At 53.8% G+C, this 15,037-nt stretch overlaps 1 protein-coding gene across 1 annotated transcript in view; it reads right to left on the reverse strand.

Annotated features, from left to right (window-relative positions):
- The window catches only part of ARRDC1 (arrestin domain containing 1), a 38,980-nt gene extending 29,934 nt beyond the window's left edge, over positions 1-9,046 (reverse strand). Inside the window, exon 1 of the mRNA XM_066332502.1 lies at positions 8,842-9,046. Coding sequence (XP_066188599.1) covers positions 8,842-8,959 — 118 coding nt within the window. The 5' untranslated portion in view covers positions 8,960-9,046. The remainder of the gene's footprint in view (positions 1-8,841) is intronic.
- Between the last annotated feature and the right edge of the window lie 5,991 nt (positions 9,047-15,037).

Below are 15,037 nucleotides of genomic sequence, written 5' to 3' on the forward strand. Positions count from 1 at the left end.
AAAGTGAAATAGGTTTCCACCCAGCACTTAACCCTACTTTAGGCCAGAGGAGTTAAGATATTCTGGTACAATTGACTTGGCTGTCTAAAAAAGGAAGAACTGGGCAAGAAAGTCCACCACAACCTACCACAGAGCACTGCAGGTCCCAGGGAGGATTTGCTGGATGCTGCTGTAAGAAAACGCCCCTTTAAACTCATTAACAAACTCACTTGTTCTTTCCCAGCAAGTGCCAAGCCTGGCACCTTTTCCCACCTCGCTGGCAGAACAAGCTGCGATTCCCATGGAAAAGGAGCAGCCAGGGAGGCTGAGCTCTCTGATGTCCTGGGAACACACCTCTGTGTGCGACCACCGCCAGCCCTGCTGCACTCTTCCCACACCCTGGAGCAGGTCTGACGAGCTCTTTCCCCAGACAGCCCCTCTGCCCCCGCCGCAGGAGCATCACCCTCCACGCTGGGTGCAAAAGCCACTGCAGAAGATAAACAGCTGACTGATCAGGTTTCCCTACTCACCACAAAGAGGTTTATTCACCAGAGCCTACTCCCTTTTCAGACTCTTTCCAAATAAATGCTTCAAAGACTTCTGGAAATTCATGCTTAACAGGCTTACTGTAATACCAGAGCAGCAGGGCTCCCGTGGGCCAGGCTCTGCTGTGGGACTGAGTCACACTCATTTTCTTCTGAGGCTCTCAGATAGCCTTTTCTAGGAGGTAAGGCTCCAAGTCCTGTTGGCTGGTGCTCAGTTTGGCAGACCCTCACTGCCACCCACAACACAGCCAGACACAGCTCTGCTGGCCTCAGCGACACACAGCCCTGCAGATGGGAAGTTCAGGAGAGATGACACTTCTCCATCCCCTCCTGGGGCTCAAGGGATGCTACTGGACACAAATCCCCCAGCACCCACTCTCCAGACAAGGAGGTCAGCCCAGCACCTGGTGGGACAGGAGGTCTGTCACAGGCTGGACACCCCTGGGGCTGCAAGGACTCAGCACAGAACACATTGTCACAACCCGGCATCCTGAGCCAGCCTCTGCCTCCACGCCTGGAGAAGGACTAAAGCAGCACACCCAGGACTGCTCAGCCATCCTGGGAACAGGAATTTTAGTGTAAGGGATTGGAGCCCACTTACAGGGAGAGAAGGAAGGAGCAAGGAGTCAGAAAACCATGTGGAACCACACCGAGGTCCATCCTCCTGCCGCCCCAGGTGCTGAACTCGCACCTCAGCACTCAGAACTGCCGAGACACCTCCAAATGCTTTAGTGCTGCTGCAGCTCCCAAGCACGAGTTTGGAACCAGCTCCTTTCCTCCTAGAAGGGGAGGTTTCAAGGGCTTTTTCCTGAAGAGCCTTATTTACAAGGAGTAAGGCGAGCCTGCATCTAGTGCCTCCTCATTCTGGCTGGGTACCAGCACAGACAGGTTCTTGTTAGATGAGAGATCCCAGCATGGGATGGGAGACCCCAGCCTCACCTGCTCCCTGCTGAACATTCCCCACGTCACATGGAGCTCTCGTGCACTGCTTTTGCACGTCTCAGTTGTCAAGAAATCTCCCAACTCCAGCATCTTCAGAGAAAACAGCCAGAATCCACTTCACTAAGCATAAGAGCTGCTCCTACGATTTTCTTTGATGCCATTCAACACAAGCAGCTGGATTCTCTATTTATAGCACGATGATCAGTTTGGAAAAATGACTTATGCTCTTGTTATCACCAGAGCACCAGATACATAACAAATCCTCGCTGTGCTGGGAGAGTTACAAGTTGGTAAGACAGTCCTCATAGTCAGGCTGGGCTCCTCAGAGATCCAAGCAGACAGAAAAGGAACATCTGGGACCTGAGCTGAGCCTCTGGCCCTGACATTCAGACCCCTGCTGATACTCCCCATCGAGAAGGCTCCAATTTCTACCCATACAGTGAGCATTCCTCCCTAGAGTTGTTGCCTTCCAAACCAGTTTTATCTCACTCTTATTGCAGGGAATATTTGGGATTCAGGAGGGCGTGTTTGGGAGGGATGAACAGTGAATTGCTGCAGCATTACCTCTGGTCTGAGCTGCCTGAGCCAGAACGACTGTCAGAAAGCAGAGTGCCATCAGCAAGAACAAAGGAGTGGAAGTCATAAGCATTAGAGCTCCAGAAATGATTCATGCTTCTTGGAAACATCTTTTGCTATGGATATCTGACAAACTCCGGTTTTTAATGAAGATTAACGTGCTCAGAGATCAGGATGTTTTTAAACTAGGTCTCTAAGTAATTCCAGGTTGGCACTAGCTTGCCACCCTCATCTTGTCAAGGGGGCCAAAAGCAGCTCAAAACTTACCTTAGGACACCCCATATCCTCCCCACTGCCATCATCCAGCATCTCAAGATCCCAATACACCTCTGAGAATTTACTCAAGCCATGCAATTCAAACCCATGGCAGTGGCCACCCCTCTGCACAGAGCAATACCAGCTAAGGCCTCTACCCACAAACTTAGGGACAGCAAAACACTTCACTCCCAGCTGACTTGTGCACCCCATCATCTACTTTTAATTTGCCATCAGAGACAGTGGGGAATGTGGATTTGGTGTTTTAAACCCATCACAAGCAGACAGAAGCCTGAACTCCTTTGTGGTATGGATCCATTTCACTGTTTCAGATCCTGAACACAACCCAGTCACTCTGAGCACATGCAGGCACAACAGTGCACAAGGCAAAAAATACACTGGCTGGCAACAGTCTGGTCCTTTGCTCATTTTCTCCTCTCCTAAGCACTTTGCATTTCTCCACTAGAGATTTGAAGAGTGACAGACTGTAAGAGTAGCACAACGAGGCAATTAACTTGCACAGCAATTCCTGTTGCCAGACTCCAGAGGTCACACCAGTAGCCTAAAGGCTATACATTGGATATCTCAGCAATCAGCCCTCAAGAAAAGAGGGCACCAAACCAAAGCCCAGCCCCTGACACATTTGCCAGGCCATTTTGGGAGTAGCTGCCCTGAGCAGGAGAAGGAAAAGACCTTTCACAACACTTGGCAAAGCACCTTTCTCTATTCTCTGGCACAGGTCAGGTCTGCAGCAGCCCTGCAGCACAACCCAACTACCCCACTCCATCCTTCTCTTGCAAGGGCCTGAGCATCCCCTGTCTGGACAGCAGAGGATGATCCACATGTCCATCCTCCTCTTACTGGCCATGAGAGCCTTTAGCAAGACTTCACCAAGTCAAGTGACAGCTCTGTGTCTTCTACACACTCCTTCTTCCCTGGGGATGACTTACAGCATGCAGTATTCCACAGCACGCTCTGAGTGGAGCATGCCCATCCATGTGCCTCCCTGGCTGCTCCTGCTCTCCCAACACAGCCAGGGATAGGGAGCTGCCTCGGGATGAGAGGGGTGGAAACACACAGGCTTCTTCCTCCCAGCAGGGAGCCTCCCTGCCGCCTACCTGACTCCAGCCCTGAGAGATAAGCTACACCTCTGACAGCTCTGTGCCGCTCCAGGGAAGGGATAAGCACTCACACCCCGTTTGTCACACTTGGAAACAAATCAGACAGACAGAACTCCACTCCACTTGTCCTCCCATTTTGTTAAATAAGGCATGGGAGGCCGTGGCACTTCTCCTTGCCAAGGAGGAGCAGTTTTTCAGCTGAGCACAAGTGCTGTGCAGGCAGGGGGAGTGGTGGAGAGCAGCTCACTGCAGCGACGAGAGACACAAACCCATCTCGTGATTAGTTATTGACTCCAGAGGAGTTGGAGCTCTAGCAGCAAGCCAGCCAGGAGAGCAAAAATCCCTCTTTTGTTCCCCAGCCTCAGACAGACTTGGCCACACAGCTCCCTGCTGTCTCGCTTCACACAGTGAAAAAAGAAAGTTAATCCAGCTCCCCTAGAGCAGGAGCCATCCAGCCTGTGGGAGTGATGCTGCAGAGCCATCCGTGAGCATTCCTGTGCAGCAGTGCCAGCCTGGCCTCATCCTGGCACCCACCACTGCTGGTGGACACCAGACAGCTCAAGGACCTCACGGGACATTGCCAGGATCACCAGGGACAGCGATGGTGCTGCTCCTGCCCTCCAAACCCCCAGGCCTTGCTCAGCTCTGCAGATCCCCAAAGCAGGCAGCAGCCGTGGGGTTCCTGCTGCCCCAGTGGTGTGCAGTGACCCATGCTGCCAGCACAGGGATTTCCAATCCTCCTTTATAGACAAACTTCTGACTCAGGAGAGAGCCAGACCATCATGCAGGGACCGAATCCACCTTTTCCCCAGCACTTTCCCAAGCCACAGCCTTCCTGCAGGAACAATGCTTTCCACTGTACCAGAGGTCAAATGGTAGGAGAATTGTCGCCAACAGAGTCCTTTGGTGTCATCCCTTCCCCTCAGGAAGGGCACAGGTTACACACGTCAGAACCACCAAACCCAAACTTCTCCCTACTGCCCTCCTAGGGAACAGAAGTTACCTTTTAGTTTGGACATATGACCCAGGACTTCAGAGCCCTGCTCTTCATCCCTCTTCACCACCAGCTTTCCCTGTTCTCCATAGGAGAAGTAAGAGTATTTACTACATTTAAGATCAGAGAAGAAAATTATGACTCATGGGCTCTCCGCTCTGCAGAAACGGGAATTATGTATCTGTATTTCTAGAGCATGAACAAACACGGGTGCTTGTGTCTGGAGCTTTGTAGTTCAAGGGAGTGATTTTAAAGTCAAGTCATCCCTGCATAAACCTGGGCAGCCAAATAACAGAGTAGAGAATAGCAAAGTGCTGAAATCTGCTCTGGAAAGCACTTGCTGTTTCTTTACTCTCAGTGGCCTGGCAGAGAGGGCTGTTATTTTAACATTATGCCTGTGGAAGCCTCTCTGAGCTGCAGGCAGGACCAAAATAATCCACATGGCCCCTGGAAGCTGCAGAGTTGAGAGCAAAGTGCTCCAGCATCTCCAGGCAGCAAAAGCCTTTGTTCCCACATGCTCCTGCCGGCAACCAGGACTGCCTGCCCTGCTCCAAATGAACTGGCTTCCCTCCTCCTTCCCCACAAATTAACTCCATCTCCAGCTGTCCCTGCACAAGCTTCCTGTGAGATTAATTATTCTTTGTACACACACGTTTGATGATTTACCCAGCAAACCAAGCACAATGATTAGGAATTCTCCGTTTCCATCAGCGCTCTCCCCTGAGGCTTGGAAGTTTTCTGGGCAGGTCCTTCACCCTGGCACAGGCACAGGAAGAAGTGTGGCTCCTCAGAAGGTCCACGTGGGTCACCGAGGGCCAGTCAGTATTTGTGATGCTGCTGCAAGGTCAGCTGAAGATGATGCACTCCTGAACAGTGTTCACTGCCAGGCAGCAGTGATGCCAGTCTAAGTGGGTGTCTTGGTTTGGAAAGACAAGTGTCTGCCAGGGAAAACTGGAGCTTCCCTTGGAAAGGAGAACGTAAACACCCTACCTCCAAATTATTATCATTTTGCAATTAGGGGCTTTCAGGCCCTAAAAGATATGGGAAGAGGAATAACAGTTCTTTACTAGTATGTATAACGAAGCAAAACAAAAAACAACAACTAGAGCATTAACAAAACAGAACCAGGAACCTCGAGGGCTTTGCTTCACAAACCCCGGGGCACAGTTTGATCTCGATGCCCTTGCAGGACTCTCAGCACCACGCCAGAAGGGTGGAAAATCCCGGGCTGGTAGCTGGAAGGGCAGCATGTCCCCAGCAGGCAGGGGGCTGCAGGCTCACAGCATAGCAAAAAAGCCTCAAAGCAGTGCTGAAGAAGCCACGACGGCGGGGCAGGGCTGGTGCAGCTCCAGCAGGGCAGGAGGAGGAGCTCAGAAGCGCTGGGCACACGAGCAGATGATGGTGGATTTCCCAGGACCGGAGGCGGTGGTTGGCAGTGAACTCCTCCCGCAGCCAGCAGCAGCCTGGCCGTCCTGTCTCCGAGGGCAGGAGCGCGGGGCTGCCCCCAGCCCTGTCCTCTTCTTGCCCCAAAAGATAACTCGTTTATCTTCCCCCCTCCGAGAGAAACTCGCCGATAGCCAAAGAAGTGTAGCCAGGTGCTACAACTCTCCTTTGGACCCTTTTGCTCTGCTTAAGTACCGATAAGTACCCAGTAGTTAGTTTCCTAGCAACTTAGGGGAAAATTCTATAAGGAACAAAGGAAACAAACCTAACCCCCAACAGCGGGAACCTTTACGATCCCAAAAGGTGTGTCCTCAGCTACGCTGTGCCATGACCTAAGATTTCTCCTGTGTTTAGCAAGGCACAACGAGCTCTGTTTGTGTGCCTCACCTTTCAGAAGGCGTCATTTTCACGAGGCAGTAGTTACCCAGAAGTTACCGTGTGAAGAGTCACCTACAGCCCGGTTCCCGCTGTGATCTCACACACCACAGCGCCCAGGAGTCACCCACGGGACTCGCCTGGCTCGGGAAATGGAAAGCACCAAATCGTGGTGCTGTGGGCCACACCTGCCAGGGGTGAGGACTTTGTGTCTTCTCCTGGAAGCGATTTATTAGCCTGGAAAGTCACAGTCGGCCACAGAAGGTGTGTGTGTGGGCGGGAATATATAGTGTAAGATGAGTTGATGCCATTCAGCTCTCCCCGCAGCCCAGCAGGAAGCCAGAGCATGTCAGGTTGTCTGATCCCTCCAGTGCTGAGCCCACAGAGCTCAGCAGGGCTCACAAGTCCCTTTAGGACCTCTTTCAGCAGGTTGTCACCTGCTGTTACACCAAAAGGATGTTTCAACAGCTACCTGAGCCTCCTCCTCTGAGAGTGAGACATTTCCTTCATCCAGAAGGAAGGAGACGGTGCCCAGGGGATCAAGTATGGAGGCTTTAAGCACCAGAGACCATAAGATACACAGCAGGAGGGAGGACACACAGCAAAGAGTCACCTTGTGCTTGGCAGAAACTGTTTTCACATCCAAATGTGATTTAACTGGGTGACTTCTGACACCAGTAATGGAAAGTTTCTACCCCAGCTCATGAAACTGCTGTACAGGAAACTCAGCATAAAAGAGCTGTTCAGGTGACCTCAGCACAGCAGAAGCATCAACCACATGGAGCCCGCCTCAGATTTTGGTTCAATGCTTCTGCCAGCTTTCCTAGAGCGCAGCTGCCCCAGCTCTTACCAAAATCCCAGTCACCAGATCCCACAGCAAAACTCCTCCCGAGTTCAGGACCTGTACTTGACACCGGACCCTGATGCTTCTCAGAATCAAAGCAATAAGGAAGCAGCAAGAAGGTCCAGAACAAACACACACCTTCCTCCTTCCCTACAACACCACCAGGCAGCAAAGACGAGCTGGTGTAGAGCAGAACCTGGCAGGTCCTCTCCAAATGGGAGTTGTAGAGGCAGCAGCAAGGTGTAGCTTTGGCCAGCTGGCAGCACAGGGGGCCAGCACACCAAACCCTCCCACGCCAAACTCTTGTGCCTCCCAAGAAGCACCTTCAGGAATGGATGGAAGTCGACAGGATGGGCCGGGGAGGGAAGTCTGCCAGACTTCATTAAGAACATCTCTGCTGGAAGGAGTGCATCGGGGAGTACTCTCCAAGGAGATAAACGCTGGATCTGCAACTGTTTTGCTCTGACAGGAGCCAAACCGGCTACAAGTTTACACTTGTCCTAGATACTTTTTTTTTTTTTTTTTTTTTTTTTTTTTCCACGAGAAGCTTCCAAAAGCTATTGTAGACAACCGGGGAGGTGCTCGCAAAAGCGAGGCACAGGCAAGCAAGCATAGGCACCATCATCCAGGCTGACAGCTCTTGAACAGAGACTTCACATTTTACATTACTTGGTCTTTTTTTCCCCCTCCAATAATTTGTTACAAAGGAAGCGGCATGCACATACGAGAAGCAAGCAAGACCTCAGGGAAAACAGCAAATCGGTTCACATTTCCACAGCACTGAGCACAAAGCTGACTTGCAAATGCGAATGACTTCTCTAAGGCGGGGGAGGAAGCTCCCAGTTCGGATGATCCGAGCCCAGCAGCTCATTCCCTGCAGTCCAGCCCCATCCCTCGGCCCGGACACACCGCACCAGCCACGAGAATGACCTGAGCATCGCGTGGAGCAACAAGAACCCCGCAGCCCGACACCTCCTGCTCCAGACCACTGCTGCCCAGCGGGCACTCTCTGCCCTGGCACACACAGGACCTCGTTCACACCCCGGACGTGGCCCACACTACTCGAACCACAACTCAAGCGCTCGAGTTCATTCGAGATGTTACAACACGGCTGCTGGCTGCGGACGGTGCCTGCGAGCCGGTGCATAGGTGCCGCTCCTGCCAGGACACAGCATCGCCCATCTCCTCCCTCCTGTCGAGGCAGAGCTGCTGCCCACGGGACACGGCATCGCCCACCTCCTCCCATCGCCCTGCCCTAACACATTCGGACTCTGGCCAGGGCATGAGGCTCGGGGTTCGGGGGCCATGCCAGGGCGATGCCGACAGTCCCTGCAGGACTCCGGGAAAGCAGGACGAGGCGGGCGAGCTCCTCCACCACCTCCCGCTCCCACCCTGGGCACCCGCCAGCTCCGGAGGCTGCTGTGGCACAGCCCCGCGCTGGGCTGTTTCGGGAAGGGGGTTGGGAGGACGTTTGCTTATTTATGGGAGCAAAAAGTAAGAGGAGGGAGCGGAGGAGGAAATAATCCCGCAGGTTGCTCCCATCAGCCCCTCCCGGCCGCCGCACGGCAGCGGGGGCAGCAGCCGCGGGGCAGCCCCGGAGCCGCCGGTGCCCAGAGCCGGGGAAGAGAACGCGGCCGCTCCCCGGCACCATCCCCGCGGCGCCCCGCGGGCCAGGGCGGCCCGTGAACCCCTCCCCGGAACACCTGCCCCGCCGGGTGGCCCCGCGGGCAGCGGGCACGGCGGGGCACGGCAAGGCCGCGGGCTCACCTCGGTACTGCAGCGAGCCCGAGAGCCTCACGGTGACGGTGCCGGCCAGCGGCTCGCCGGGGCTGTAGACGACGCGGCTGTCCCCTAGGTGGATCTCGAAGAGCTGCACCTTCCCCATGGCCGCGCCGGCCCGGCCGCTCTCCTCCGCTGCGCTCGCCGGCTCCGCTCCTACCTGCGGCCCGCGCTGTGCCTGCCCCGGCGGGCGGCCACGCCCCGCCCCGCCCCGCCCCTGCCGGCCCCGGCCACGCCCCTCCCAGCCACGCCCCAGCCCCGCCCCCGGCTGGCCCCGCCCCAGGCTGGCCCCGCCCCGCCCCGAGCGGCCGCCTGAGGGAGAGGGGCGGGCCTGAGGGCAGCGGCCGGGCCGGGGGCTGCCCGTGGGGCCCTGAGTGCCGAGGGAAGGGGCTAATTGTGGGGCCGGGCTAGTAGTAGTATTCCTCACTGCTCTAGGGTCAGGCTAGGAAGCAAGCTGTAAGGGAAGGAGCAGGTTGTGAGGTCGGGCTGTGAGGGAAGGGCAAGCTGATGGACCCCTGGCTGCTGTGAGGGAAGGAGCAGGTTGTCGGGTCAGGTGGTGCGGAAAGGAGCAGGCTGTGGGGTCGGGCTGTGAGGGAAGGAGCAGGTTGTGAGGTCTGGCTGTGAGGGAAGGAGCAGGTTGTCGGGTCAGGCGGTGTGGAAAGGAGATGTTGTCAGGTCAGGCGGTGAGGGAAGGAGCAGGTTGTGGGGTCGGGCTGTGAGGGAAGGAGCTGACTGCCCAGCATGGGGCCATCTTGCCTCCTGGTGATCCCTGCTCCCTCTAATCTCATTTCCTCCCTGTAATTCTCCAGGCCCAGCTGTCACCTCTCCCTGCTCCTGTTTTTATAACCCCAGTCGCTTTAAGTGTCCAGTAAGAGGCAAATACAAAAGACTCGGCAGCCGCCTGGGACTGGGGCTGAGGAGTCGGTGACAGCCCCGCTGCTCGCTGTGGATCAGTGGGTGAAGGTCAGGGTGTCCCAGGAAAACAGGGATGACCAGCACCCTTCATACGTTTGCCATGTTCCCTCCTCCTCTCTGCCTCATTGAATAAAAACCATCTGTAAAACCCACACCAAAGGCAGCACCGGGAAAAGGCACCTCCCGGCCGCTGGCAAGCAGGCTGTGTACACAGGCAGAATGAATAAGTGTAAAAGGAGCTGTTTATCTGCAGAACACACCCAGCCCGGACCTGGCTGGACAGACAGACGTCCTCCCACAGCCCCGCAGTGACACCAGCCTGGGAATGTGGGGCTGTGGGACACTCCGTGCTGCCTCATGGTGGCTGTGGCCACCTGCAACCCCTCACAGGGCACCAGAGGAGTCCGTGTGCTCCGGGCTCACAGGGAAACCTTTCCAGGCCCTTCCTCCTCCGGTGCTTCAGAGCTACCTCTTGTTTCCAGGCTGCGTTTAGTCACAGGCTACAGACACTCAAGAGTCTTGTGCCAAGGCTTTCTGCAGCTCATCTCCTCCCGCAGGGCGTACCCTGGGATCCGTCCGCACACCGCTCTCCTTGTGCTGCCCTTAGCTTTTGTTTTCCCAGGCTAGGCACGCCGATTTGCTCCAGCCTTTTTATTTTGTAAGATGAGCCGGCAGCCTCTTTCATCAGTCTCTGCAGCCCCTATTTAGCTCTGCCAGCAAAACCAAACAAATTAGGAGAAAGAGAGGGGGGTGAAAACACCCTGAGCTATAGCAGATTTTACTGAACCCTCTTCCCCCATGGAAAGTGGCCAAAGGCTCGTGGTTTGAGGCACAACTGGGGCCACCCCATCTCTGGGGCAGCACTGGCAGCCTCGCCCCAGAGGAACATCACACATGTGACAACTCAGGCTGGAAAAACCCTTCACCAAAGCCGAGCCTCTCGTGCCATGCCGCAGCCTCTCCTGACACGGAGATTTATGCGCCTTGTTTGCAGAGAAGTTAATTTTAAGCACAGCAAAGTTGCTCGCCCAAGGTCACAACGTGAGTAAAAAGGATTCCTGCACCAGAAGCTGAACAAAAGCACCCAGGCACAGCTACAGTACTGCAATGACTTGTGCTAAGACACACAGGGTCCCTTGTCATGTCGTGGCCAGCACCGATGTCACAGCACTGATCCATCCCCTGGATGGATACAATGTGTACAGCAGTCTGTAAAATGTAACTGGATGGATATAATTGGAGCTCAGATAAGAGAAGGCTTGGGGGAAACCCCATTACAACCTTCCAGTACCTTAAGGAGGCTCCAAAAATGGAAGGAGAGGGACTTTTTATATGGGTAGACAGTGACAAGGGCTAGTGGTTTTAAACTGACAGAGAGCAGGGTTAGACTGGATGTTAGGAGGAAAAATCTTTATTTAGAGGGAGGTGAGGCCCTGGCACAGGGTGCCCGGAGAAGCTGTGGCTGCCCCTGGATCCCTGGAAATGTCCAAGGCCAGGCTGCACAGGGCTTGGATCAGCCTGGGATGGTGAAAGATGTCCCTGTCCTTGGCAGGGGATGGGATTAGATGATCCTTAAATTCCCAAACCCATCTGTGATTCTGTGATTCTATAATTCAATGTATTCAGTGCCAGGGCACCCATCATTCCCCCTGATGATGCCAGATTCAGGAGGACTTTACTCACTACAGTCAAAATGTGTATCGACATTCCTGCCTCCTTACTCACTTGCTTGTGCTCCAGTCATCCCTCTTATCTACTTGTGTGAAGAGTAATTGGAGTTAAAACTCAGAGCAGTTTAAAAAAAAAAGTAAGTTAATGATGTTTGGTAAACTGCCATGATTTGCTGTCTGATATTTTTGACTACTGTTTTGTTTTTAAAAAATGTTTTGAAGAGTTTTGTTGTGGTGGTGGGAAATCTCACTTCTTCTGCATTCTGTGTGCTCTCCCTTCCTCCTTTTCCCCTTATTAAAAGGGAAATTTAAAAAGAGAGAAGAAAAACAAATGTCAAGACAAGCTTTAGAATTAAATTTTCCTTTGAGATGTCATCACATTCCCCCGACTTCAAGGAACACGGAATTTTCTGTCAAAGAACATAGTAGTTACTAAAAGGAAAAAATGATCAATAAATACTCCTCAGCAGCAGCTGAGCCATGCTTTGCCAGCAGCTCAGAGCAGCTTCAAGCACAAGTGCTGGGAGAGGAGCTGTGAGGGGTGTTTGTCACATGTGGGCAAAATGTGCCCACGGAGGCCTCAGCTGTGGCTGCAAGTGCGAACACACAAGGCTCCATCATTAGGTCACAGACATTACTTGTGACTTGAATTTGTTCCCCTCTTGTCTTTCCAGGAGTTTCCAGTTGTGCATGCTGACACGGAGGAGGCACAGCCCCACCTGACCGTGCCTCAGTTTCCCCTGCGCTGGGGCTGAGCGGAGCGAGGGAGCTGGGACTGCTAAAGGAGAGGAGGCGCGGAAATGCCGGGGCATACCTGGGCCGTGACTGATGCCGGGTCAATGACGGGAGCGCGGCTGGGTGAGGCAGCAGCACGTTACCCCGGGGCAGTTTGCATCTCGAGGTCATTTCCACCTCCCCGGCGCTCCGGGGATCGTGGCTGCAGGGGAGAGGGGCGAGCCTGGCAGGTGCTCCGTGGGGACACCTCTCCTGCTCTCTTGTTATGAGCCTTTACGCCCTCAAATTCTCTTGCTTTTGGGTTTCCAAGTCTCCCCTCTCCTTCAGGGCTTGGCGAGGGAGTGATTTGCGTGAGCCCACCACACCCCATAAGGGCAGGCGCCGGAATGGCTGTGATGGAAGGGGAAGTAAAGCAGCAGAACTTTGTGGAAGTTGGCATTTTAGGTTTTTTTTTTAGTTTCCCTTGAACTAAAATACACAGATGTGAACTGCCATGGAGGGCTTCTTCTGCTACCTACACCACTGACAGCGTTCCGTACTCCTGTGTACATAAAATCCATTACCCTGATACATTTATATTACACTTAGGCTTATTACCTTTCTAAATCATTTCCCTGCTTCACTCAGTGCCTCACCGCTTCTCAGCTGATTTGCTGGTAGGTAAACTACGTCATCTGATACCAACAGCAACAACAATTACTCATTTGTTTCAGGGTGACACCTTCCCCAGTTCAGGCAGAGGCGGGACCGCTCAGCCACACCTCCCTGCCTTCGGTCTCTCTCTCCGGTGCTCCTCCTGTGGGTTCATCTGTGAGGCAGCTCCCAGGCAGCTTCCCCCAAGGGTGGTGTTGGACTTGGATGTCCCACCACTGGTGTACAAAATCTCTGGGATCAACATGTGATAGAATTATAAACAGGTTGGAGTTGGGAGGGACCTTAAAACCATCTCATTCCTGTCCCTGCCATGTGCACCTTCCTCCAGGCCATGGTGCTCCAAACCCTTTCCAAGCTGGCCTTGGACATTTGCAGGGATGGGGGAGCCACAGCTTCTCTGGGCAGCTCTGGCACAATGTTCAGGGCTCTGCAGCAGCTCCCCACTGCTCCTGGAACTCCACTGTCTATTGGACTCACCAAGCCTCCCACACACAAGGGCCCTCAGAGCTCCTCTCCTGGGATGATGAGAGGAGAGCAGGAAGCAATTAGAAACCACCTACAGCACAGAGCCAGGAGGTACCACTGCTCAGAGGCTCTGCAGGCAGGACAGGCAGCTGCTTTGGGCTCCATCACACAGATGCTTCACCAACATGTAGCCCAAGACCTTGCCCCAGGCCTCACTCAAAGAGCAAGAAAGAGACTGAAATGTGAGGGGCTCTAAGAGCATGACAAAGAACATTGGCTTACTCTCACCCTGAGAGCCTGGTTATGGAATAACTTGGCTGAGACATCACCAGAGGGATTGCCCTTCACCAGGTGAGAGAAACCCTGCCGTGGCCCCTGGCAGTTTGCTTCCACTGCTCACCCCCTTTGTGCCAACCTGCACAGCTGCTCTTCAGACCAGCTTTGGCAGCTTCAGCCCTTGCTTCGTGTTCTGCTGTTTTCTGCTGTTAAAGGGTCCTTTGGTGCCACATCCTTTCTCCTTGCTACGGTGTTAACACATTGGAATAAAGACACCTCTCTATGTCTGTGGTAAACAGAGCAATTTGAGCTCTCCAAGCCTCTCCCTGTAAGGCATTTTCTCCAGCCCCCATGTTATTGTGCTGGCTTGTGTCTGTGCAAGCCCACAGACTGGCATTTGTGTGTTGACTGAAATGTGTGTGCAGGAGCAGCCTCCCACATACAGACACGTGCACAGACAGGAGTCGGTGCAATGGAGCTGGTTTATGCCCTTGCACAGGCCCTACATCACTGGGGCCAGAGGAGCACCCCTGGGGAACACACAGGGTGTTCCTGACCTGCCCTTCTCCACCATCCATTAACCCTCATCCCTAGGATTCTTAAAGCAGCTCCTCCTAAAATTCCTCTCCAAGCCATGGAGAAAGATGAGGGCAAGGAGAGCAAGTCCCCAGCTGAGGCACTGAGGTCCCGTGGCCCAGCTGGCACCCATCCCCTTCACGTGGGTGCTGTGCCTTTGATCAGTAATGCCCAGCCAGCATCTGGCAAGCCTCACTAAAAATCCTTAGAGAGAGGCAAGGCATTAATTACTATTATTATAATTCTAATTGCACTGCCTGGATTTCTGTTCTCCTTTGCTGGAAGAATTCCTGTTGCTCAGCATGGGCCCAGGGAGAAGGATTGGATGGTGGGATGCTTGTCTTCCCTTCCCATGGGGTTTAGCATCTACAGGGATGGCATTTTGTTTGCACAACCTACAGGGCGTGGGAATAGGAGAATTCACTCACTCGACCTCAGTGATCCCAGTGGGCCCTTGCCTGAGAAAAAATTGAAACTACAGACTGGACTCTCATACTCCAGCACCACTTGGGATTTTGCATTTCTCCCTCACTGCAAAATGACATTTCACAAACTCATGGAATATCCTGAATCAGAAGGGACTCACAAGGACAATCAAAGTCCAAGTCCTGGCCCTGCACAGGACCACACCAAGAATTACACCATGTTTATCAGGGCCAGGGAAAGGCAGCAGTTGCTTTTTGACCAGGCTGAGGTCAAAGGGTCATGGGGTTTCCTCCAGGGAAATACTGTTCTGTGGGAGCAGGGCAGCCGCATGCCCAGCTGTCTGCCATCCCAAGAGATGTCCTGGGCAGGCAGAGGGCCCAGCAGCATGAGACCACTGACACCAGCTGAAGTGCAAGGCTTTTGGATCCTGTATTTAACCTGGCTCTCATGCCTTCCTCCCCTTCACT

This window comes from Sylvia atricapilla, chromosome 19 (assembly GCF_009819655.1).
Source record: "Sylvia atricapilla isolate bSylAtr1 chromosome 19, bSylAtr1.pri, whole genome shotgun sequence".
NCBI classification, from domain to species: domain Eukaryota; kingdom Metazoa; phylum Chordata; class Aves; order Passeriformes; family Sylviidae; genus Sylvia; species Sylvia atricapilla.